At 66.4% G+C, this 24,037-nt stretch overlaps 4 protein-coding genes and 1 long non-coding RNA gene across 12 annotated transcripts; 2 read left to right on the top strand and 3 right to left on the bottom strand.

Annotated features, from left to right (window-relative positions):
* Window positions 1–142: 142 nt before the first annotated feature.
* On the top strand, window positions 143–3,907 carry MPV17L2 (MPV17 mitochondrial inner membrane protein like 2). 3 transcript variants are annotated; one of them, XM_048287676.1, is made up of 6 exons: window positions 143–541; window positions 1,630–1,788; window positions 2,039–2,209; window positions 2,605–2,681; window positions 2,762–2,890; window positions 3,421–3,907. In XM_048287676.1, exons 1-6 carry the CDS (start codon window positions 166–168, stop codon window positions 3,475–3,477), a joined length of 969 nt encoding a protein of 322 aa, XP_048143633.1. In that variant the 5' UTR covers window positions 143–165; the 3' UTR covers window positions 3,478–3,907. The 3 variants fall into 3 exon arrangements, with proteins under 3 accessions (XP_048143633.1, XP_048143634.1, XP_048143635.1); XM_048287678.1 differs by lacking the exon at window positions 143–541 and adding an exon at window positions 776–873; XM_048287677.1 differs by lacking the exons at window positions 2,605–2,681; window positions 3,421–3,907 and having other exon boundaries at window positions 2,762–2,845.
* Window positions 3,908–4,615: 708 nt separating this feature from the next.
* Window positions 4,616–8,765, bottom strand: RAB3A (RAB3A, member RAS oncogene family). Its single transcript, XM_048287673.1, has 5 exons — window positions 8,678–8,765; window positions 7,285–7,512; window positions 6,773–6,891; window positions 6,562–6,686; window positions 4,616–6,177 (listed from the first exon to the last, which is right to left on the bottom strand). The coding sequence occupies exons 2-5, from the start codon at window positions 7,510–7,512 to the stop codon at window positions 5,987–5,989; spliced, it is 663 nt and encodes a 220-aa protein (XP_048143630.1). The 5' UTR covers window positions 8,678–8,765; the 3' UTR covers window positions 4,616–5,986.
* Window positions 8,766–8,785: 20 nt separating this feature from the next.
* LOC125317721 lies at window positions 8,786–10,532 on the top strand. Of its 3 annotated transcripts, none has more exons than XR_007200171.1 (2): window positions 8,786–9,139; window positions 10,056–10,532. It is a non-coding gene; the product is annotated as an uncharacterized LOC125317721 (long non-coding RNA). The 3 variants fall into 3 exon arrangements; XR_007200172.1 differs by having other exon boundaries at window positions 10,053–10,532; XR_007200170.1 differs by lacking the exon at window positions 8,786–9,139 and adding an exon at window positions 9,172–9,405.
* PDE4C (phosphodiesterase 4C) lies at window positions 10,228–18,586 on the bottom strand. Of its 4 annotated transcripts, none has more exons than XM_048287670.1 (15): window positions 18,451–18,586; window positions 14,851–15,039; window positions 14,738–14,774; window positions 14,564–14,628; window positions 14,397–14,446; window positions 13,718–13,833; window positions 13,520–13,613; window positions 12,908–13,086; window positions 12,726–12,824; window positions 12,491–12,655; window positions 12,308–12,407; window positions 12,071–12,225; window positions 11,865–11,987; window positions 11,523–11,705; window positions 10,228–11,450 (listed from the first exon to the last, which is right to left on the bottom strand). In XM_048287670.1, the coding sequence occupies exons 2-15, from the start codon at window positions 14,880–14,882 to the stop codon at window positions 10,938–10,940; spliced, it is 1,911 nt and encodes a 636-aa protein (XP_048143627.1). In that variant the 5' UTR covers window positions 14,883–15,039; window positions 18,451–18,586; the 3' UTR covers window positions 10,228–10,937. The 4 variants fall into 4 exon arrangements, with proteins under 4 accessions (XP_048143627.1, XP_048143625.1, XP_048143626.1 ...); XM_048287668.1 differs by lacking the exon at window positions 18,451–18,586 and adding an exon at window positions 16,716–18,425; XM_048287669.1 differs by lacking the exon at window positions 18,451–18,586 and adding an exon at window positions 16,716–18,425 and having other exon boundaries at window positions 13,718–13,830.
* A 1,472-nt stretch (window positions 18,587–20,058) lies between these two features.
* LOC125317719 (putative protein TPRXL) lies at window positions 20,059–22,683 on the bottom strand. The gene is made up of 5 exons (XM_048287672.1): window positions 22,611–22,683; window positions 21,530–21,541; window positions 20,810–21,481; window positions 20,268–20,413; window positions 20,059–20,167 (listed from the first exon to the last, which is right to left on the bottom strand). Exons 1-5 carry the CDS (start codon window positions 22,666–22,668, stop codon window positions 20,120–20,122), a joined length of 936 nt encoding a protein of 311 aa, XP_048143629.1. The 5' UTR covers window positions 22,669–22,683; the 3' UTR covers window positions 20,059–20,119.
* Window positions 22,684–24,037: the final 1,354 nt, after the last annotated feature.

Below are 24,037 nucleotides of genomic sequence, written 5' to 3'. Positions count from 1 at the left end.
CCTGCCGCACATCAATCCTGGCAGACAAACACCCTTTAGTGAGGGGATCTTTGCCTCCAGTTCACAGCCAGAGCTGTCCCAGCTGCCCCACATCTCTGAGAAAGAGGCCTCAGTTCCCACCAGGATGTCCTTGGGAGTGATGAACTCCCAGGATGAGGAGCAGCAATGTCCCCCCAGCCCTTCTGCTGCCCCCACAACCAAGGAGACACAGAGTTGACGTTCAAGCTCCAAAGAGAAGCTTCTCAAAGAATTCTGAAGGCTCTGGGGACAGCCTGGAGGGTCTTAGCAGCTTCCCCACACCTAAAGGGACCCCAGTGGCACCAGCAGAGTGGGAAGAGTGGTGGTCCCAGACCCCCCAGCGCTGTTGATGCCCATCACAGCCACCTCCAGAGGACATCCCCAGGCAGCAACGGCCCCCCCAGCTGCTCTGCTGCCCCAAAACCAAGGTTTCAGGGACAGCGCAGGGCTGCGGCACCGCGGGGACCCCCTGGACCATCCCCATCTCCCCCCACCACGAGCACCCGGGCGAGCTGCTGCCTCGGTAGGTGTCATGGCGGCCTCCTGTGCCTCGGTAGGTGTCATGGCGGCCCCCTGTGCCTCGGTAGGTGTCATGGCGGCCTCCTGTGCCTCGGTAGCTGTCATGGCGGCCCCCTATGCCTCGGTAGGTGTCATGGCGGCCTCCCGTGCCTCGGTAGGTGTCATGGCCGAGCCAGGAAGCGGAAGCCGTTGTTGTCACGTGACACTCGCCCCGTTCCGCGTGCGGGCGGCGGTAACGCCCGGTAGTGGCGGGGGGGGCCCGGGGGGCACCGGGGGGAACCGGAGGCACCGGGAACCGGGGTGGTGCCCAGGAAGGGGCGCTGGGCACCCAGCGGGGTAAGTGGAGGGGTACAGAGAGAACGGGGGTGGGTGGGGAGCACCCAGTGGGTGGGACTGGGGGCACTGGAGGGCACTGGGGGACACTGGGGGGGTGTCAGAGGGGTCGAGGAGGGGGCGAGGGGGCACAGCAGGAGTGATGGGGGGACTGGGAGGGTGCGGCGGAAGTAACTGGGACATCTGGGATACACAGAGGGGAGAACTGGGGGGCACAGGGGAACTGGGGTGGCACAGGAGCACTAACTGGGGGGCACAGGGGAACTGGGAGGGCACAGGAGCACTAACTGGGGGGCACAGGGGAACTGGGGGGTACAGGAGCACTAACTGGGGGGAACTGGGGGGGCACAGGAGCACTAACTGGGGGGCACAGGGGAACTGGGAGGGCACAGGAGCACTAACTGGGGGGCACAGGGGAACTGGGGGGTACAGGAGCACTAACTGGGGGGAACTGGGGGGGCACAGGAGCACTAACTGGGGGGCACAGGGGAACTGGGGGGGTACAGGAGCACTAACTGGGGGGAACTGGGGAACTGGGGGGGTACAGGAGCACTAACTGGGGGGGCACAGGGGAACTGGGGGGGTACAGGAGCACTAACTGGGGGGAACTGGGGGGGTACAGGAGCACTAACTGGGGGGAACTGGGGAGGCACAGGAGCACTAACTGGGGGGAACTGGGAGGGCACAGGAGCACTAACTGGGGGGCACAGGGTGCCCGGGGGGGGCACGCAGCAGCGACTGACCCCGCTGTGCCCACAGGGATGCTGCTGCGCTCCTGGAAGTCGCTGTTCACGGGGCGGCTGCTGCTCCTGACCAACACCCTGAGCTGCGGGGGCCTCCTGGCAGCCGGGGACTCCCTGCAGCAGGAATGGCACCGCCGCAAGCACCCGGAGAGCCAGCACCAACTGGGACGCACTGGTGAGGACTGGGATGGGCTGGTTAAATCCCACTGCCTCAGGGCAGGGATAGGTGGAGACCTTCCACTGTCCCAGGCTGCTCCAGCCCGGCCTTGGGCACTGCCAGGGATCCAGGGCCAGCCACAGCTGCTCTGGGAATTCCATCCCAGGGCCTCCCCACCCTCCCAGGGAACAATGCCTTCCCAATATCCCACCCATCCCTGCCCTCTCCATGGAAACCCTCCATCCCTGACCCAGGATGTTCTTCCCAGGCCGGATGTTTGTCGTGGGCTGCAGCCTGGGGCCGCTGATGCACTACTGGTACCTCTGGCTGGACTCGGCGTTCCCGGCCCGGGGCGTGCGGAGCCTCAGGACCGTCCTGAAGAAAGTCCTGATTGACCAGCTGGTGGCATCGCCCAGCATGGGAGCCTGGTACTTCATGGGTACGTGGGACCCCCAGGGATCGCCCAGCCCACCCCCAGCCCCTGCACCGACACCCCAGCAGCCCCACCCTGTCCCAGAGCGGGGTCCCAGCACTCCTGGAGCTCTGGCAGGGTTGGGAATGTGCCCATTCATTCCCTGGGGAGCCTGGGCAGTGCCCAGCAGCCTCTGGGGGAAGAACCTGTCCCTGATCTCCATCCCAAATCCCCTGGCACAGCTCCAGCCGCTCCCTGGGCTCTGTCCCAGCTCTCCAGGCAGCTCCGTGCCTTCCCTTTCACTTTCCCTTCCACTGCCTGCCTCTGGCTGGTGCCGGCGCTGCCCTCCCCGCCCACACTGGGAGGGGTTTGGGGCATTTCCCGGCAATTCCCATCCCCACTGACCCCGCCTGTCCCCGCAGCCATCGGCACCCTGGAGGGCCAATCCCTCCAGGAGAGCTTGGACGAGCTGAAGGAGAAATTCTGGGAATTCTACAAGGTAACCCCCATCCCAGGCTCTCCCCTTTTCCCTCGTGGGTCCCATGGGAAGCATCCCAGCTGCTCCTTGCTCCTTTCCAGGCTGACTGGTGCGTGTGGCCGGCAGCGCAGATCCTGAACTTCCTCTTCGTGCCACCCGCGTTCCGCGTGGTTTATGTCAACGTGGTGACGCTGGGCTGGGACACGTACCTGTCCTACCTCAAACACCGGGTGAGCCGCGCGCCTCGGCCCCCTCCCGGCCCCGGGAGTGCCCAGCTCATCCCGCTATCCCTGTTTTCCGGCCCCATGACGCCCAGCTCATCCCGCTATCCCTGTTTTCTGGCCCCGGGAGTGCCCAGCTCATCCCGCTATCCCTGTTTTCCAGCCCCGGGAGTGCCCAGCTCATCCCGCTATCCCTGTTTTCCAGCCCCGGGAGTGCCCAGCTCATCCCGCTATCCCTGTTTTCCAGCCCCGGGAGTGCCCAGCTCATCCCACTATCCCTGTTTTCCAGCCCCGGGAGTGCCCAGCTCATCCCGCTATCCCTGTTTTCCGGCCCCATGACGCCCAGCTCATCCCGCTATCCCTGTTTTCCAGCCCCGGGAGTGCCCAGCTCATCCCACTATCCCTGTTTTCCAGCCCCATGACGCCCAGCTCATCCCACTATCTCTGTTTTCCAGCCCTGGGAATGCCCAGCTCATCCCGTTATCCCTGTTTTCCAGCCCCAGGAATGCCCAGCTCATCCCACTATCCCTGTTTTCCAGCCCCGTGGCGCCCAGCCGGAGCCGCTGCGGCAGAGCCAGCGCAGCGCCGGGGCGTAGAGAGGGGCCAGGGCCTTTCCAGAGGCTCCCACCTGCACCAGATGGATCTCTGGGCGTTGTGGCAGCGTGGATGGAGCCGGCCGAGGGAGGGGATCACCGGAGCCAGCCCCCCACGTGCCTGCTGCTGATTAACTCATCTGCTGATTGGGGCCACGGGCTGGGCTTGTAACAATCTCTTGTTGCAGGATAATCTGTAAAGTGATTTCTTCTGGGATTCGGCCACGGAGCCGGGGTGAGGAGGAGCTGCTGCAGCCCCTCCTGCTGCTCCAGGCTGGATCTGTTCCATCTCCAGAGCAAAGCGGCCCCTCGCTCCTCCTCCGGCACCTTCCGGCCTCTTGGATCCCCACTAATTAGATACTGGGAAGGAATTCTTCCCCGTGAGGGTGGGGAGGCCCTGGAATGGAATTCCCAGAGAAGCTGTGGCTGCCCCTGGATCCCTGGAAGTGTCCAAGGCCAGGTTGGAGCAGCCTGGGATCAGGGAAGGCGTCCCTGCCCATGGCAGGGGTAGCACTGGATGGGATTTAAGGTCATTCCAACCCAAAGGATTCACTCCGGCTGCCCCCCTGCTCTTCCTGCAGCTCCTCACTCCTTCCCCTCCTGCTTTTTCTCTTCCAGCTCAAGGATAAAATCACTCCACTCCCCCCTCGCTGCCTCAGCTCCCATTTTCCCCCCCAGCTCCGGGCGGGGGCTGCAGCCACCTGGATCCTCTATAAATAGGGATGTGATTGCACCCGGCGGCTCTGCGGCGCTCAGGAGGCGGAGTGGTGTGGGGGGGGCGTTGGAGCCAAATTTTGGCAGAGTTTGGGCCATCACATCCCTCTGCTCCCAGCCCTGGGCGAGTTGGACACTCCCTGATAACCCAAGAACTGAATTATTTCCAGTGTCAATGAAAACTGCCCTCAGTGGGATCTTTTTCTTTGTCCTGGTTTTTAAAGCTGTGCCTTAATGCTCTGCCCTGGTCCCTGCAGGACACGACTCCTCCCTCTGCAGCAGCAGGAGCCAGTTGGGGGATGATAATTTAAAAAAAATCAGATTAATTTTGCTCCTCTCTGGCAACTCAGGGACACTGAGGTCACGGACACAGAGCAGAGGGACCACCCCGCTGTCCCCTGTGTGCCCACAAGGACCCCCGAGGAACTTCTGATCAGCATCGGTTTATTTCTTCACAACATTTCTTTTAATACAGTGATTTTTAGGAAATTGTACTCTTTTTGACACTTTTGACATTTGTACAGTACAGTGTAACTCTTCCATAAGTAAACTTCACAAAAAAGGGGGGGAGAGGGGAAGGGGAGAGGGAAGGAGATGGAATCATGGTGGGGGGAGGGAAAATAGAGGGAAATCTGTAAAATGAAGACACAGCGCTCCAGGGGAAATAAATAAAGGGCAGCTCTGTCATGGCTACGGGAATATCCACTTATTCACAGTCTCCACAGAAGCACGGAACTACAGGAACACGAGATCCCAAATCCCTGGAGCAAACCAGCCACGCTCCCAGCCCTGCTCACCCCCCTCCACGAGCCCAACCCAGGCTCCCCCAAACCGGGGCCGATTCGCTCCAGGTGGCTCGGCCTCGCTGATGAATTGAATTCATTTTCTTTTTAAATCTTATTTAAATAATAAGAGTTTTGGTTTTGGTGGGGTTAGGGTTTTTTTTGTTGTTGTTGTCGTTGGTTTTTTTTTAAAAGTGATATTCACAAGCAAGGTTACCACACTGAGAGAGAGAGAGAGAAACAAAACGAAACAGAAGAAAAAAAAAATTCAGAATATATATATATATATATATAAATGCACCACCACGGCCACAGCACAGCAGGTCACGCGCACAGCGTCACTTCCTACGCCTATTTACAAGGAATTTCTGTATGTACAAGGAAGAAGACGGCGGGAGCATAAATTAGCATCTATTTATACAAATAAACAAGAGTCAGGAAATATCCATCCAGCTGGAGGGGCAGGGAAGCCGGGCACAAAGAGCCCCCTCCACCAGGAGCTCTCGGGGTAAAGGGGGGCAGAGGGGGGAACTGGGGGTCCTGTCACAGCACCCACACACTGGGAAGGGGGTCCCAGGGTAGGGGGATCCCCAGGACAGGGGGTTCCAGAACAGGGCAGGGGAATCCCCAGAGCAGGGGGTCCCAGAGCAGGAAAAAGGGCAGGGGGGTACCAGGGCAGGGGGGGTCTCCAGGGTAGGGAGTGCCAGGACGGGGCGGGGGACACCAGGGAGGGATGGAGCTGGGGGTGATGGTTTCTTGACAGTGATTAAAAGCAGAATGGGGGGGGGGGGGGGGTTTTCTACCAGCCCAGGCTTAAAAATAAATTAAGGGGTGGGGGGCACAGCCTAATGAATCGGGGGGGGGGGGCTCCTAGAGGGGCCGCAGCCCTTTCGGAGGTATCAGCAGCAAAAGCCCCCGTGGGACCCCCAAGAGGAGGAGCTCGGGGGGGGCGGGGGGGGGGGGGATTGGGGTGCACTGACCGGTTTTTGGGGGGTTTTGGGGGGGGGGGCTGGCCCCTAGCAGGCACAGTCCTGGTGGGGGGGGGCCTGCTGGTCCGTGAGCTGGGGGCCCTGCTTGGCCCCGGTGACCGCGGGGTCGGCCGTGTCCAGCGACTCCGACATCTTCTCGCAGATGATGTCCACCAGCCGCTCGAAGGTCTGCTTCACGTTGATGTTGTCCTTGGCGCTGGCCTCGAAAAACTCAAACCCTGCGGTGGGGGGGACACCGTGGTGGGGGGCGCAGAGGGACAAGGGACACGCGCACATCAGAGCTCCGGCCCCGCGTCCGACCTCGCGCAGCTGCTCCTCCTCTTGTTAAATATTTAAAAGGTTTGCAACCCACCCCCACCATCCACAAAATCCCGTTTTTTCCCACCCAAATCCTCCCCCCAGTGTCTGTCAGAGGGTTTGAGGTGTGTAATAAACGCCCCCCCCCCCCCCCCCCCGTGGCTCGGTGACTCCGTGGTTTTTCACCGGGTGCCAAGTCACCGCCGGTGTTGGAGTGGAGCAATTACAGGGAGGGAATTAAGCCCTTAATTAAATTAATTGTGGGCTGTCAGCCGTGGCCGGGGGGTCCCCCTTCCCCAACTCACCCAGGTGCTCGGCGAGCTGGCGGCCCTTCTCCGAGGAGACCACGCGCTCATCCTCCATGTCACACTTGTTCCCCACCAGCAGCACCTGGGCGTTGTCCCAGGAGTAGGTCTTGATCTGGGTGGACCTTGGGGAAGGAAGAGAAGGATGAGAGGTGTGGGGAGGGGGTGGCTGGGGAGGTTTGGGGTGCCCAGAGCCCCTCGCAGCGCTCACCAGTCCTGCACGGCGTTGAAGGACTCCTCGTTGGTGATGTCGTACATGAGGATGAAGCCCATGGCCCCGCGGTAGTAGGCGGTGGTGATGGTGCGGTACCGCTCCTGCCCGGCCGTGTCCTGGGCGGGGACAGGGGACAGCAGAATGTCACCCCCGGCGATGCAGCAACACCCCTCCAGGGCCACCAGGTCCACGGGGGCAGATCTACCCCCACCCTGGCATTGCCCTGCTGGGGCAGCTCCACACTGACCATCGCCCAACCAAACACTGCCCCACACCAAAGTGACCATCACCCCCCACACCACCGACCCGTCATCCCCACACCACCACCCCTCACTGACCATCGCCCCACACCAGCCTTCACCCAACCAGCCATCTCCCCACGCTGACCATCACCCCCTCACCAATCACCACCTGCTCCGTCCATCTCCCCACACCAACCATCACCCCCTCAGCATCACCCCCACCCCGGCACAGGGGTCTGGGGGCTCCCCAAGGGTCTCTCTCCTCACCCAGATCTGCAGCTTGATGCGTTTGTCGTTCCGGTAGATGGTCTTGACCTTGAAGTCGATGCCGACGGTGCTGACGAAGGCGGGCGTGAAGGAGTCGTCGGCGTACCGGAACAGGAAGGAGGTTTTCCCAACGCTGCTGTTGCCGATGATCAGGATCTTGAACATGTAATCGAAGTTCTGGTCCGAGGATTCTTTCTGCCCATAGCGGGAGTCGGTAGCGGACGCCATCTGCAAGGTGGGGGAGAGGCCGTGACGGGGCCGGCGGCCGCAGCCCCGGCAGTGCCAGGCCCCGGTTCGCAGCCGTTTCCCAGCGCCACGGGCACGGATCAGGAGTATTTTGGCTCAGGATGAGCGATGGTGTGGCCGTCAATGGGTCACTCTGCCCTGAGGGGCTGGGAGAGGCCACGAGCACAGGGACCCTGCAGCATGTCCACAGTACATGTGGGGCACGTGGTCCCCGGGGTTTGCCACAGCTCCAGAGATTTGCCATGGCTCTCGGGATTTGCCGTGGCTCCCGGGATTTGCCGTGGCTCCCGGGATTTGCCGTGGCGTTGGGGACGCGGCCGGGGCGCCGCAGCCTCTCCCGCATCTTCCTGACAAAATGGCACCGGTGGTGGGGCCCCCGCATGCCATGGCCAGCGCGGTGACACGGAGCTGTGGGGTGTCACACAGCGCCGTGGGGAGGGAGGGTGATGCCAGGCAGGGGGGCACAGAGGTGGGTGCTCGCCCAAGCGGGAGGGTGGAGCAGGGGGATGCGGGATGGAGCACAGGGATGCTGGGCAGAGGGGGATGCGGGGGGCTCGTGGAGGGGGGCACAGGGCGCTGCAGGGAGGGGGCGCAGGGTGCTGATGGGGATTTCGGGGTGCTGATGGACGGGGGGTTCACAAGGGGGGCTCATGAGGGGGTTGCAGGGTGCTGCAGGGAGGGGGGTGCAGGGTGCTGATGGGGGGTTCAGGGTGCTGCTGTTTGGGGGGGGTGCAGAGTGTCGCAAGGAAGGGGTTCAGGGTGCTGATGGGGGGTGCGCAGGGCGCTGATTGCGGGCTGGGGGGTGCAGATTGCTGCGAGGAGGGGGTCAGGGCGCTGATGGGGGGTGCGCACGGTGCTGATGCGGAGGGGGTCACCCCCTACTCCTCCCCGCAGGCCCGACCCCGCTGCACCCACTCGGTCCCCGCCGCACCGAGACCCCCCCCCGGGCCCTGCGCAGCCCCCACCGCGCCGCATCCATCATCATCATCATCCCCCCCCCCCCGCCTCCCGCCTCCTCCGCTGCAGCCGGCCCTCCCCTCCCGGGGCCGGGGGGGGTAGAGAGGGGGTTCCGGGGGGGTCCCTGCGGGGGTGTCACTGTGGGGGGGTCCCGGTGGGGGTCCCGGTGGGGGGGGGGGGGGGGTCTCACCTCTGCCGCGCTCGCGCCGCCGCCTCCTCCCCGCAGCGACTGCAGCAGATGCGGAGCTCGGGTGACGTCGGCTGAGGGGCGGGGCCCGCTATGCAAATTAGGTGATACGTCACGGGCGCGCCCCTGAGCGCAGCGCTGATTGGCTCGGCGGCGCGCTCTGATGGACAGCGGGCGGACTGGGGGGAGGAGACCCCCCCTCCCGGCGCGGTGGTGGGCGCCGCCCCCTCCTCCGGCAACGCGCAGTGGTGCGGTCCGGCCGCGCTTCGCGGGGCGCGGGATGAACCACCCCCTGCTCCGGCGGGGGTGTAGACCGAACCATTCCCGCTCAACGGGGGTCGAGGTTTGACATCGCCTGTCGCGACATGGCGCCCTATTGCGACGCCTCCCTGAGGCCTGCAGTCGCGGGCAGCCTAATCCTTCCCGTGACAGGGCGGCTGGCGCTGAGGCGGGGCTGCTGCGCAGGTGGGCGGCCATGTCCTCCCTCGCCCTGAGGCTCCAGCGGGGCTTAGGACCGGCAGCATATGGCGGCCTCAGGGCAGCGGCCCCGCCCTGCCCGGGCCTGCCCTGCCCTGCCCGGGGCCCCGGGTGCCTCCCGGGCCCTGCCCTGCCCCGCTCGGGGCGGCGCGGGGTGACGGGGGGGACTCCGTGGTTTCTGTCCCGGTGCAGCTCTTTGCTCCTGGCCAGGCTCATCCCACACCCACAGCCCTGGAAGGACCGAGGCGCACACGGTGGGCACGGGGTGGGCAGTGGGGAGATTGACCACAGCCCCCAGTGACAGCGGGATGGCACGGACAGTCCAGCATGGGATGGACGCAGCCGTGGGGATGGACACAGGCTCAGGGATGGATGCAGGCTCAGGGATGGATGCAGGCTCAGGGATTGACCTGGCTGCTGTGGGCATTTTCCATCACCTTCCCCAGGCAACAGCCCCACCACCCTCATGCTGCAGCCCCTCGGCCAGGAAAGGGGGGAAAAGGGCTTTTTCCACCAGCTCCTGCCCCGCTCCAGCCCAGCAGAGTCTGGCATGGATCTGGGTTCAAGGAGTTCTGAGAGCACAAAGCCTTGGCTTATCCTCTCCAAAAGGAAGAGACCAGGAGATAATCCAGCACCCACCAGGGATGGCACGGAGCCACCACCACCCTGCGCAGCAGCCGGCACTCCCGGCTGGAAAACCTCTGGGCTGGGAAAGAACCATCGAGCTCCCCAGGCCCAGCAAGGGGAGCGCAGGGCGGGCAGGGGGCGAGGGCCCCACGTGCCAGGGCAGTGCCACGGGTGGGGACGTGTTTGTGGAGATAAATCAGCGCTGCGAGCAATGCGGAAGAGCCGGGAACGGGCTCCGCACCGCGCCAAGCCGGCGATTAAATATTTACCTTAGCAGGTCGTGTTTGCCAGTGATGGATCGGCGTTTCCAGGGAGGAGCTCGCTTTTGTTCCAGCACGGAGCCAGGCCCTGCCCGGTGCCCGGCGGGAGACGGGGCCACCAACCACGCCGGTCCCTGGGGACATTGGCTTCGGCTCCCGTGACACAAAGAGGCGCTTACAAGGCTCATGTTTAGGGTGGAACAAACCGGGTTTAATCTCTGGAAGGTGAAGGAAGAATCCCGAAGGACCCTGCCCCAGGCAGGACACCGGAGACATGGGGCGGGGGGGGCTGGGGGGGGGGGTGGGGTCCGAAATGTGCAATACAAATGGCATTTTGAGTGATCGCAGAGCAGAAATGCAACTTTCTTCCCCAAAAATGCGCCTTTCTGCCCCAAAACTGTGTGCGAGCCTCGAGGAGGCTTGTAGTAAAAAGTGAGCTACAAAAGGTTTTAAAAAGTGAACCTGTCCCCAAATAAATAAACCACTGAGTCGTGCCCGTGTTGTGTGCCGGTGCCTGGGGGTGCCACCAGCACCCTTCGCCCACCTCATCCCACCATGGGGCTGCTGTCCTGCAGGGGCACACCTGGAAAGGTGCTGGAATGCTCCTTCCTGGAGCCTTGCAGGGCGTGATGTCCCCAGGGCTGGGCTGGGGCTGGAGCACGGTGTCCCCACACCCTGTCTGAAGGGGACAGGGACCTTTCCCAGCAGCTGGTGGGAGCAGGGAGAAGGCCGGCATGGTCCTCGTGCCTGTCAGGACCTGCCCAGCTCCCGAACGGGGACACAACCTGGGTGCCTCCGTGTCCCTCTAGTGCCAGTGCTCCCCGCTGTCCCCAGCACCGCTCGGGGCAGTGCCCAGTCCCACGTCCCCTGGCAGCGAGGGGACCCACGGGCCGATGCAGCTACGTGCCCAGGGACAGGAATGTGACATTGCCCTCCGTGTCCAGGCACAGCCCCTGGCTACCCTCAGGCCCGGAGCACCCGCTGCCATCGTCCTTCGGCAGCGTCCCCTCCAGCGCCCGCCGGTTGTCCACGTCCCTGGGGCGGGGCACAGGCGAGTCCCGGTCCCCGGCGCCGGGGGACAGGCGCTTGGTGTCGGCCGACTCCGAGTCATCCGTGCCCGGTGTCTTGGAGCCGCTGTTGTCCTCGTCCAGGGGGCTCTCGGTGCCCTCCAGCTCCGTGTCCGACTCGCCCTCCTCCTCCTCCTCCTCCAGCGTTAGCTCGAACTGGAACTTGTCGGTGGTGGCGGGGGACACTGCGGCTCCCTCGGGCGGAGGGGAGGGGCTGCGCGGGATCATGCTCTGGTACCACTCCCGGTTGTCCTCCAGCGTGTCCAGCAGCTCCTGGGCGTCGGGGTGCACGAGGTCGGCCCACGTCTCCCACAGCGGGTGGGCGATGAAGTCAATGAATCCCACCTGGGGAGAGGCAGAGCTGAGCCCCCTGCCCGGCCCTGCGCCCCCCGCCCTGTCCCCAGGCTGCCGTCCCACCTGGGACTTCTCCACAGAGGCCGTGTGCTTGTCGCACATGGGGCTGATCTCCATGCCCTTCTCCCGCTCCCGGTCTCCTTGGTGGAAGAACTCCACCATGATGCGGTCGGTCCACTGCCGGTACAGCTCCAGCGGCTTCGTGGGGTTGCTGAGGTCGGCGCAGTGCACCATGTTCTGCAGCACCTGCGGGCACGGACACCGTGTCCTCTGTCCCCCAGGGCCACCCACGCTGTGCCATGAACTCGCTTGGCCCCCCAATTGGGGTCGGGAGAGTGGTGGCACCAAACGGGACATCCCGGCAGACCAGAGCCAGGATGGACACCTGCAGTGCCGTGTCCCCACCTGGATCCGGTCGGAGTAGTTGTCCAGCAGCAGCACCCCCAGGCTGGTCACCTTCTTGGTCTCCACCATGGTCTTCAGATCCGCCAGCAGGTTCATGTGCTTGGACATGTCCGTGGCCAACACCTGGGCAGGGTGAGGTGGGAATGGGGCTCAGGCTGACCCCCCAGCCCAGACCCCCACCCTGGGGTGGTCCGGCTCCCCCGTACCATGTCGATGACCATTTTACGGAGTGTCTGCCTCTGCTTCCTGCTCAGGTTCTGGAAGATGTCACAGTTCTCCTCCTGGAGGAGCTTGAAGCCCACGGCCAGGTGGTGATTCTCCAGCACCGAGGCATCGTTGTACATCAGGGCAAGCTCTGAGTCTGCGAGATGGCACTGGTCACCCCGGGGTCACTCCTGGGGTCCCCCATTATCCCCCAGGTCCATCCCTGTGCCCCAGCTCACTGGTGTTGATGAGGAACTGGTTGGAGACCCCAGGGTGGTCAACATCATGGATGGCGCTGGCGAAGATGGCAGCCATGATCTCCAGGTCCGTGAAGACAGCCTGGGAATGGTGGGAAAAGGCATTGGGGACGCGTGACGGCCCCGCCAGGAACACTTGAGTGGCCTCAGGTGAGCAGGAATCACCTCCAGCGCGGGTGTGGAGAGGAGGACGTGCGTGGACTGCGCCACGTCGGCGGCGTGCAGGTTGTTGTGGTAGGCCACGTCAGCGTGGTAGTGGTCCTCCAGCGTCAGCATGTAGGTGATGAAGGTGTTGACGGGGATGCGGAAGGTCTTCATCAGGTCACGCTCCTGCGGGAGACGGGAGGTGGCTCGTCCCCATCCGGGCACGGGGACAGGGACATCCCGGTGGGATGCTCACCTGGAAGATGCTGTACATGATGACGGTCAGCGGGCGGTTCCCCGAGTACTCGGCCACTTTGAACACGTTGAGCCCCCACTTGTTGGTGTCCTCCAGCTCCTGGGGACCGGAGGGACAGAGATCCATGGGGGGCTGGCGCTGGGGACCCCACGGTCGGGTGGGTCACCCCTGCCAGGGCCCACCTTGGCCAGCAGCGCCTCGTGGTCCGTGCGCACCCCAAAGCGGGGGATGCCGGCGGCGGCCAGGCTGGAGCTGTGCGTGAGCTTCCTGACACCGCTGATCTGGGACATGGGGCGCTTCCTCCGCTCCTTCTCCTTGTCCTTGGCCAGCGCCGAGGGGATCTCCACCTCGTGCTGCTTGTCTGGGGTGACATGGGGGGCCATGAGCAGGGCAGGAGCACAAATTCCTCTGCCAGCATCCCCCTGGGTCACCCTGAGGACAGGCACAGGTCACACCGTGACAATTTGGGGGGCTGCAGCACTTTCCCTCACCCGCATCCACAGGCCTGGACACTCCTCCGGGGACACCAGAATGGCCCCAACAGCCCCAGTGCACCAGTATGCACCAGTATGCACCAGCACCCCCAGCCAGGACAAAAGCTGTGACACCTCTGAGGCAGCAAATCCCACTGGGACACCTGGGAAACCCCCCCTGCTCCCCCCATTCCGTTCCTCCACAAGAAACAAGTGGGACCCTCCACTTGCACCACTCCGGTGGACACCCCAGGACCCCGGGGGCACAAAGCCCACGCTGCTGCCAGCAGAGAGGTGACCCCAGGGCAGGGGGGTCCTCACCCAGGAAGGTGCTGGAGATGTACTCGGAGACCTGGTTCCCAGAGCGGCTGGTCTCCGAGAGGTGCGTCAGCTCCCGGTTCAGCATCCGCTTGAACTGTGGGTGGTTGGCAGGGTCAGCGACGTGGGGGGCTGGCAGGACATGCTGGGGGGCTCTAGGGTCCCCATGCCCGCCAGGGTGACCGTGAAAGGGACCCTTACCTTGTTGGAGGCCATCTCGCTGACCGAGTGTCTGGTCTGCAGCGTCTCCAGCTGGTCCAAGCACCAATCCAGCTCCTCCAGGGTCTCCCGCGAGAGCTTCTGGTGAGCATCTTCTGCTGGGGGCACCCGCCAGCTTGGCAAGGGACCTGCCAGCGGCGGGGCCACCCGGCACAGGGCGGCCGGTGCCACACCAAACCCGGGGGCTCGCGGGCACGGGGGGTCACACCAGCCCCCGAGCGGGGCGGCGGGGGGCAGGGGGGGACGCGGGGGTCGGGGTCGAGCATCCCTGGGCAGCGGGGCTCAGCCCCGTCGCGCTGTCCCCATGGCGTGGCAGCCCCGGCACGCGGCGTGCCACGCTGTCCCGTGGGGTGACAGCCAGCCCCGGGGGCAGCCGGGCTCCCGCGGGGCCCCGCTCACCGCCGGGCTTTTATTAATGGAAGGTTTGACGTCAACCGGAGCTTTTCCACCGCCGCGAAGGGCGGCCGGGCGGGAGGAGCTGCCGAAAACCAGACATGGATCCCAAAGGGCAAAGCCTCAGCTCTGCCTTGGCTGGGGAGGGGGGGGGTGGGGGGGGGGTGGTGTTGCTGCACCCCCCGGGGCACGGCGGGACACACCCTGGGGACACAGGGACAGCCAGCTCGCCCCAAAATGTCCCCACCACCGTCCCCCCGGCACTCACCGGAGAGGCTGGCCTTGCTCCCCGAGGGCAGGCTGCTGCTCGATCCTCGCCTGTGAAACACGGGGGGCTGAGTGGCTGGGACCCCCACAGCGGTGCCCCCCGCTTGCCATGGGTTGGTGTCCCCACTCAGGTGACATCCTCGCCCTCCCACCCCCCGGCCGACTCACTTGATGCCAGCGCGGTCCTGGAGGTGCGTCAGGTTGCTGCGGACGGTGCGGAGGCTGGCCAGGACCTGGGGGGCGAGAGGGGGCTGGGCTCGGGCGGACCCCCCCGGGACACCCAGCCCGGTGCTGGGTGCGGGCCGCGTCCCCTCCTGGGCAGGGCACAGCGTTGGCACCTACCTGGGCAAAGGGTGTGACGATCATGTCTTCTCCATGCCTGAGGGAGCAGAGGGAGCGTGAGGCTCGGGGAAGGGAGGGGGGGTCCCAGGGGAAGTGGGCTGGGGGACACTCACAAGTCGCTGGCGATGGAGGAGTTGCGGGACATGGCTTTTGGGGACAGGTCATAGTCGCTGTCGGAGCGGTACAGGAAGGACTCGCGGCGCTGGCCGTGGGAGAAGGTGCCCTGCAGGACCAGCCCCGCGCCCGGGCTGGCCTGGGGGTCCAGCGCGCCCCGGCCGGGGGGTCCATTCTCCAGGTCGAAGCTGTGAGGGGAGAGGGGACAAGGCTGGCACGGGGTGGGTGGCACAGGGACCTCAGCCCAGGGGATGCTGCCAGGTTTGTCGGGTTCTCTGTGCCATCATCCCTGCACACTCTGGCTTGGTGAGCCCTGTGGTGACACTGGTGGCCAGTCTGGCCCTGCTGGCCTTTTCACCTGCTGCTGAGAACGGGCACAGCTCGGTGCACACGGACCCTCTCAGCTCCCTGCTGGCACAGTGGGGTCTGGGACTTGGGACACTGACTAGCAGAGCCAGGCTGTCCCATGTCACCCAGGACCCGCTGCCCTGAAGTTCCCAGCTCCAGAGACCCCAGGAAGGGCTGGCTCCTGCCTGTCCCTCCCCCTACCTGTCACCAGCACCATGGTCCCAAGTCCTCCAAAGCCCCAAAGCCTCCATCAGCCCCGTCTCGAGGTGCCGTGTCCCATGGAGGGGACAATATCCCAGCCACGGCACAGAGCCAGGGGACATCGAAGGACAGAAACCGATGCTGAAGCCAAGCCCTGGCCCTTGGGGACATACTGGCAGCAGCCCAGGGGCGCCCCAACCGGAGTCACCTGGCAGCCGTGTGCATCCACGGGGGGATGCACAGGGGACAGGGATGGTGACCCTGCAGTGTCCCCAAGCTGGCCGCGGCCGCCTCGCTCCCCCTCCTGCTCTGCTGGCCCCGGGGTCATGGGAAATGCTGCACGCAACAGGGACTCAGCGAGGGCCATCCAGAGCCTGTCCCCTCCCGCCGCCGCCCCCACCGCCGTGGGGACGGGGACAAGCCACCCCAGAGCACTGGGAAAGCGCAGATGCCACGGGGGCCACCGTGTCCCCTCGGGAGCCCAGCACCTACCCGATGCAGGAGTGCCTCCGGGACGGGCACCGGCTGCCCGGCAGCATCGTCCCGCTCCGGCAGCCCTGGTGGCTGTGGCGCGGCCGTCCCCGGCAGCGGCAGTGCCAGCCGGCACCGCGTCATGCCATCCCGCAGCCCCTTGTTTTCCTGCCTCGGCTTCCCATCCCCGATGGTACCGGCGACACAAAGCCGCATTGTCCCTCCGACGGCCCCGCGGGGTGATGCCCGCGTCTGTTCCCGGCCCCGTGCCACCACCCCTGACCCCGCTGCCGCCGCAGGGGACAGCCCCGGGGGACACGAGCCCCTGCCACGGGGCTGGTGCCCAATTAACCCCCCTCGCTTCAGTGTTAATGACCTCCGAGCGGTGTCCGTGGCCGGCGGGGGGGCCGGGGCCGCTATAAATAGATGCTGTCGCTGCTGAGGACGGATGTGCTGAGCCCCACGGCGCCCCAAAAACAACCCCACAGAGCTCCGAGGTGGGGAGGGCAGGGAGGAGCCGCGGTGGGTGGGTTGGTGCCTTGATTTGGAGGGCAAAGCTCCCCTCCGTCCCCACCGGGCCAGCCCCCCGCGGATCTCTGCCCGGCCATGGCTGCGATGAGCGGTGTCCGTGCTCAGCCCTGCTCGTCCGGCGGCTCCCCCCTGCCCGGCTCAGCCCCCGGCCATGTGGGGACGGACACCCGCTGTCCCCTCCTCGTCCCCCGCGTCCCCCTGGGCCCACAGCCCCGAGGACGTGCCACAGCTCCGGGGGAGCCACTGCCGCCGTCCCGGCAGCACAGCCCGGGGCCACCCCGCCCGCGGGGACCCGCCAGCGTCCCCCCCTTACCAGAGGGGATGCGCCACGGTGAAGCGCCGCTGCAGGCGGATGCTCTGGTTCATCAGGAGCTTCCTGAAGAGGACGGGGGAATTGCGGGGGGAACTGCGGGGGGACGCGGCCGGAGAAGCCCCCGGCGAGCAGTGCGTGGTGGGCAGCATGGCCCGGCTCAGGGACCCCCGGGCGGGCGGCGAGGCCCCGCTGCCCCCGGTGCGGAGCAGGAAGCGTGCGGCTGTCCCGGCCCCGGCAGCCCCGGGAAACTTTCCATCCCCCTCCCGCCCTGCGCCTGGGAAATTAAACAACTGTCTGGCTCCGGCAGCCGGCGCAGGGAGCGGGTCCCCCCCCCGGTGTGCCTGGCGGCCCGGGCACGTGGCCCCTCGCTGGCCCGGTGCCACCGGCCACCCTGCTGTCCCCGAGGCGGCAGCTGCTCCTGAAAGGGCAGGGGTGCTCTGCCTGGACACGCAGAAAAATGCCCCGCGGAGCCCCCAGGGACCCAGACGCACGGAGCGGACGTGCCACGGTGCCACTGAGGGACACGGCTGAGCACGGAGCATCCCAGACACACGGTGCGGCTGTGCCACGGTGCCAACAAGGGACAGAGGGACATGGCTGAGCCCGGAGCATCCAGAACTTGCAGTGTGGCTGTGCCATGGTGCCACCAAGGGACACAGCTGAGCATGGAGCATCCCAGACACGTGGTGTGGACATGCCATGGTGCCACTGAGCGACCTGTGAGAGCCAAACCCACCGCACGTGGTGCCCCAGCCCCTCCCTGGTGCTGTCTCCTCCTGGAGCCACTGCCGAGTGGAGCAGGGAGCAGCAGGGTGAGGTCCAGCTGGTGGCAGTGACACTGTGGGGGACCCACCAGCCTGGCCATGGGAGCTGGCACCTGCCCAGGCTGATGTAGCAGGATGTGGATACCTGCTGTTCCTGATGGCCACAAAAATATCCAGCAGCCGGCAGGGAGCCACGAGGGACGCAGCAACAGGGCCCCCCCCGCCACGACAGCACCGGCAGGGACCCCAAAACCCACCGGATGGGAGTCCTGGGGGGCTGCAAGCACGACCGTGGGGACATCAGGGCACAGGGATGTGGGGACAGAGGGACATCAGGGAATGTGGGAGAGAGGGAAGAGCCCCCTGTGCTGGCTGGCAGCCAGCAGCCTCGGACAGCAAGGGCTGGACTGGCCGCAGGACAGCCAGTCCCCGTCCCCAGGACGGCCAGTCCTTATCGGAGTGTCACTGTGCCCACGTGTCTGTGCAGGGGTGGATGACAAGTGACACCAGAGCCACGTCCCTCGGCTGTGCCAGCTCCTTGCTGTCCCCACAAGCCGGGCTGGGAGAGGCACGGGACAGGGGGAATGGCCCAAAAATAGCCCTGCAGCAGCACAGCCGGGGCCCAGCCACCGCGGGAGGGACCGAGGTCACCTCGGGCAGGGCGTGAGGAGGATGAGGAGAGGGAATGGGGATGGGTGGTGGGAACAAGGGGGGGTGAGGACGGGGGTGACAGGGATGGGAGTGATGGGGACAGCGCGGTGGGGACAGTGGGGGACAGGAGTGTTGGGGGGGGTGACAGGGACAGACAGAGGGGTTTGTCCCCAACCCACCGGGGTGCTCTGCCCCGGTGCCGCTGTCCGGCCGCCGGTGCTGAACCCGGGAGCGTCCCCGCCAGCCGTGCCCTGCCCGGTGACCCGTTCCCGGTGCCACCGGGGCCAGCATCACCACCCCACTCCCCGTCCCGCCCTTACCGGGGGGGCTCGGACTCATCGCCGCTGCTCGGGCCGCTCTCCTCGATGGTGAACACCACCCGGGCAGCCTCGGGCTCGGGGGCGCGGGCCGCCTCGGCCAACCGGCAGCCCAGCGGCGGCAGCAACGGGGTCCCGGAGAAACGCCGGCGCACGGCGCCCACCGCCGCTCCCGGGCCCGGGCCCGACGGGGCGGCCTCGGCGGGGTCGCGGCAGCGCTGCCGGGAAACAGAGCAGCGGTGAGGGGCGTGGGGAGCGGTCCCGGGGAGGTCCCTGCCCGATCCCGGTCCGGGGGTCCCGCCCGGGCAGCGCCCCCCCGCCCGCCGCCGCCGGTACCGAGCGCCGGTAGCGCGCTGGCGCCCCCTGCCGGACACGGTGCGGCGCTGCACCGGGGGGTACCGGGGTGTTACCGAGGCGAGGGGGGCACGGGGGAAGGTACAGCCGGTGCACCGGGAGCGGCTCCGCCCGCAGCGCACGGAGCCGCCGGGAGTCCCCCCCGTCCTCCTCCTCCTTCTCGTCCCGCCGCCACCGGAGGGGACCCCCCCCGACTTCCCCCGGGACCCCGCCGGAAAAACCCCCGGAGCCGGCGCGCAATTACGCAGAGGTGAATAATAATTAACCGCCCATTAAGGGGATAATTAACTCCCGCTCAGCGCCGCCAGCCCGGTTATTGCTGCCTGGGGGCCCGGCGCTGGGACGCTCATACCGGGGACACCCCTGGACCCCCGGGACACCCCTCGCCCCCCCCGGTGGCCCCCGGTGCCGGTCTCACCTCCGTGCCGAGGAAGGGCAGCGCTGTCCGGCTCCGTCTCATCGCCGTCCCTGCGGGGGGGAACTCCGGCAGCCGCGGCCGGGGGGGTTCGCCGGCGGGGTCCCCCTTCCCGTAGCTGGGGACACCCCAGGGCCGGGACACGCGGGCTCCTCCCCCCGTTGCTTTCTGGGAACCGGGGCTCGGCCGGGCTCAGCCCCTACCTCGGGTTTCGGGCCCCCCCCGCCCCACTCCCGGTGCTCCCGTGGGCTGGATGGGGACAGGGACGTGGATCTGAGGCCAGGGGGATGGCCCCCAGCCCGCAGCACCCACCAAGTTCTGAACCCACCGGTGCCACGTTAACGATCCATCCCGGACACCACTGCCCACCGTCCCCGAGAATCGGGGCACACCGACTGCACGGCTACGCCCGCAGAGCCCCCCAGGACCGAGCCCCCCGGAATTTGCCAGCACTGGGAGCGGCCTCATCCCAATCCCAGGAGCTGCCGATGCCCGGCACGGGGGTCCCCGCCGCCGCCAGCCCCCCGGCCTCGCCCGCAGCCCCTTACCGGTGCCCGGTCCTCGCGGCGAGCGCGGCCTCGGCCGAGTGCAGCGGAGCAGAAGGAAGGCGACGTGCGTGCCTGGCCGCTCGCTCCCTCCCATCCCACCTCGCCGGGGGGGCTGCGCGGCTCCCCCCACCCCGGGCACCACCGCCGCGCACCCCCGCACCCACCCCGCCGGCCCGGGAACACCCCGGGGCCGCCAGCCCGAGGCGGGGGACCCCGAAAGCGGCTGGGGCCTCCCCCGGGAGCGGGGGTTTTCCCCGGGAAGGCTGCAGAGCACATGGCAGACGGGAAACCAGAGCCAGGGCAGCAGCGTCTTTATTCAGCAGCGTGGGGAGCCCGGGGGGCTGCGGCCGGGGCGTCACCGGGGGGAGGGGGGAGTGACGGGGGCCCCCTCCATCACTTTGCTCTGGGGAAGAAGAGAGAGAGAGCGGGATAAGCGACCGCACCCTGGACCCGCTGCCCACCCAAAACCCCCCTCCTCGCCACCCCCGGCCCCCCCCACGCACCATGGGCACCTCATCCAGGTGCTGGAAGGGGAGGGTCCCGCGCTGGGACAGCCGCACCAGCAGCACGGCCACCCCTGCCAGCAGCAGGCAGACGGACAGGGAGATGACGACGACCACACCAGGGCTCAGCTCAGTGGGGTGCTGCTCTGTGGGGGTGAGACGGGCACCCCGTTATTCCCCCTGGCACTGCTGAGACTCGTGTCCGGCCTTCAAGCACCACGGAGAAAGATGAGGCTCTAGACCGGCTCCAGTCACCCCAGTGCCACCACCCCACCCACCACAGACCTGGCACCCAGCTCCTGTGTCACCTCCACCCCTGGGGAACCAGCCCAGGGCCCTCCCTGGCAGAGGCAGGGGGAGAAAAGAGGAGCCCTCAACAACCCCCCAAGGAGGAGGGAGCAGCCAGGGGGGCTCTGGCATCACCTTGGGACCTGCACCCTGAGCCCTCCTGTGGGTGCAGCCCCAAGTGGGGGGGTCTAGGGGGGATCCGTGCCCATACCCAGGTCCCCCATCTGCCCAGTGCCCCCCAGCCTGGCTCTCACCAGAGTTACCAGCTGCGCTGCCAACAGCTGCTCTCGTTCTGGAGCTGGTGGTGACAGTGCTGGTGCTGTTGGGAGCCGGGCTCACAGTGGGTGTGGGGGAAGCAGGCCCAGAGGGTCTGGGTGAAGATGGGGCTGGTGTTGCCGTTGAGTTGGATGGATGCTCTGTGGATCTGGACATGCTCGTGTGGGATGGAGTTGGTGCTGTGGTGGCATTGGATGAGGGTGCCAAAGGTGTTGTTGATCCTGCTGTCCTGGCTGAAGATGGTGCCGTGGTGGTGTTGGATGAAGATGCTGGAGGTGCTGTTGATCCCGAAGTCTTGGATGGAGTTGGTGCCGTGGGTGGGTTGGATGAAGATGCTGGAGGTGCTGTTGATCCCGAAGTCTTAGATGGAGCTGGTGCTGTGGTGGTGTTGGATGAAGATGCTGGAGGTGCTGTTGATCCCGAAGTCTTGGATGGAGTTGGTGCTGTGGTGGTGCTGGATGAAGATGCTGGAGGTGCTGTTGATCCCAAAGTCTTAGACGGAGTTGGTGTCGTGGGTGGGTTGGATGGAGCTGCATTGACCCCTCCTGAGTCAGAGCCGGCTGGAGTCCCACTGTGAGTCCCCTGGCTGGTGGCTGCAGCTGAGCTGGGTGGAGATGGTGACACGGCTGTCCCTGAGCTGTTCCGAGACACTCTGGTGGCAGAATCAGGGCCACCAGGCTGGGGTGGGCCTCCAGATCCTGGCTCTGGACCTTGGAGGAGACAGCTGGTCAGCAAGGACATGGCAGGGTCCTGGCAGGGCAGCAGCACCTGCCCCAGCTCCCGACCTCACAGGGTTCATTTCCCAGGTGGTTTTTATCACACACACAGAAAACTGGGATTTTGCCAATATCAGACCCCACAAATCCAGAGTCAGAAGCGCTTCCCAAGCTGTCATGGCATGGGCACAGCACTGCTAGGGACGAGCAGAGCAGCGTGGCAGCAGCGGGCAGTGCCATGGCACAGGGACACGTGTCAACCCAGCCCTTGTGGCACCCACTGGACATTCTCAGGGCCAGGCGTGGTGGGGACTCCGCGGTGGCCACGTGGAACAGATCGGGTTTCCTGGGCAGTGCTGGCAGTGCCCCTTATCTGCCCAAATCCTGTTTGCACAAGAGGAGGAGCAAGTCCAGCCTGGCCCCAGGGGGACACCAGAGAGAAACGCCCCGTGGCAGAGCCAGCACCCTGGCGTGGCTGGGGGTCCCCACAGCCGCCAGGCTCACTGGGATGGGCTGTCCCCACCCAGCTGCCACCCTTTGCCAGGGTGGCTTTGAACCCAGGCCCAAGCGCCCAGCGTGCCAGGACGGGTGAACCGAGGCCCCTTGGGGTGCAGGGAGGATGTGGGGGCCCACGCTGGAGACCGGGAGCCCATATTGGCACGGGATACCAGGGAGCCCTTTGCACCGGGAGTGCCGAGACGGTGCCAGGGCACACATTCCAGCACCAGCCGGTTTGGCAGCACCGGAGCCGCATCGTCTGGGAGGGGCAGGGTGCTCAGGTCCAGCTGGCACTCCCAGGGAGCAGGTGCAGCCCCCCCCCGGTGATCCCAGCCCCGGAAAGGACACGGGACCCCGGCAGTGCAGAGCGTGGGGCAACAGGTGGGTCACCTCCCGGAACTTCCCCGGTGCCCCGGAGCAGCCGGACACCCCTCCCGGTACCCAGAACTGGGCGGGGGGGGAGGCCACAGACCCACCTGCCGGTGGCAGCGGGAAGCACCCAGCACCCCGGTGCTGCAGATCCTACGTGCCCCCGGGACCCCACGGACCCCCCGGTGCCCCGTACCTGCAGCAGCGAGCAAGGCAGCGGCGCAGCAGAGCAGGCGGAGCGCGCCCCGGGCCATCCCGCCCGGTGCCGGTGCCGATCCCGCCGCCTTTATCCGCCCCTGGGGAGGCGGGGGCACCCCCGCCGTGGTGCCCCCTGTCGGTACCGGGCGGCACCGCAGCGCCGGGAGGACCCCCTCCCTCCCCCCCCAAAAAAAATCCCCCCCAGCCCGGGGCCGTGAGATTTCCCCCCCGGCACCGGGAACCAGCCCTGCCGGCAGCATCCCGCGCTCTCCGGGGACACGTGGGGACACAAGGACCTGGGGACATCGGGCACAAAGGAATCGGGGAATGTGGGGACTTAAGGACAGAGGGATCTGGGAAAGCAGAGACATCGGGATCCAGGGACGTTGGACCGCGGGGATTTGGGGACAAAGGGACCTGGGGCCATCAAGATGCAGAGACAATGGGATCTGGGAACATGAGGATGCGAGGACTTGGGGACACAGGGATCTGGTGACACTGAGGCCACGGGGCCGGACAGGTGGCTGCCCCGTCCATCTTTGTGCCGGAGCGGCACATCCGGGGCGCAGCACAACCGCGCCGGGACGGCGCCGCGGGGATGGCGCTTCCTCCGGCAAACCGCAGCCGGCTGGCCCCGCGTCCCCGGGGAGCCACCCACGGCAGGGCCCGGCGCCGAGCGCGGGGTCCCCGGGGAGCTACCCACGGCAGGGCTCCAAGGGACCCCACGCTCCCCCCACAGCCGGCTCCCCGCCAGCCCCCGGGAGCGCGGCGATCCCGCTGCTGCAACGGGATGGAGCTGCCGCCAGCAGCGTCCCCAAACGCTCCGGGGACACAGGGTCGGTCTCTCGGGTACTGCTCCCCGGGATGGAGCAGGGATGGGGCCCCGCAGGTGGCGGACACGGAGGAGGAGCCGTGGCGCTGCCGGGAAGCCCAAGGCTGTTGCCGAAGTCTGGGAGGAGCAGAGGAGGCCCGGCCTCGCTGGGTGCCTTGGGGCGACCCCGGGGAGGCCAGGACAGGGGGGTGCTGGTGAACCCCCCAACAAGGAGAGGGTCTGGCAGAGCAGAGCCACAGCCAGGACCAGCAGCGGGGTCCCCTCACCCACCTCCTCCCACATAGGGACCCCTCAGCCCCAGGGGAGCCCAAACATACCCATACTGCCCCCAAGAGAGCCCAAATAACCCCAAAACCCCCTCAAAACCCCAACCTTTCACTACCCCCCTTCCCACAACATCCTCCATCCTTCCCAGCTACCCCAAAGCCCCCTCCCCCCATAACAACAACCCCATGGACCCCCTCGCCCTCCACCCTCTCCAGTGATTCCCAGAGCCCCTTTGCCAGCCCCGGGGGGGAACTCACTCCCCGCTCCCCGACCTCCATCGCCCCCCTAAAACTCCCCATACCCCCCCGGTCCCCGCTTCCCCCCCC

Source organism: Corvus hawaiiensis, chromosome 28, assembly GCF_020740725.1.
Source record: "Corvus hawaiiensis isolate bCorHaw1 chromosome 28, bCorHaw1.pri.cur, whole genome shotgun sequence".
NCBI lineage: Eukaryota > Metazoa > Chordata > Aves > Passeriformes > Corvidae > Corvus > Corvus hawaiiensis.
Note: the sequence above shows the minus strand (reverse complement) of the source record. Positions and strands in the feature narration are given on the sequence as shown.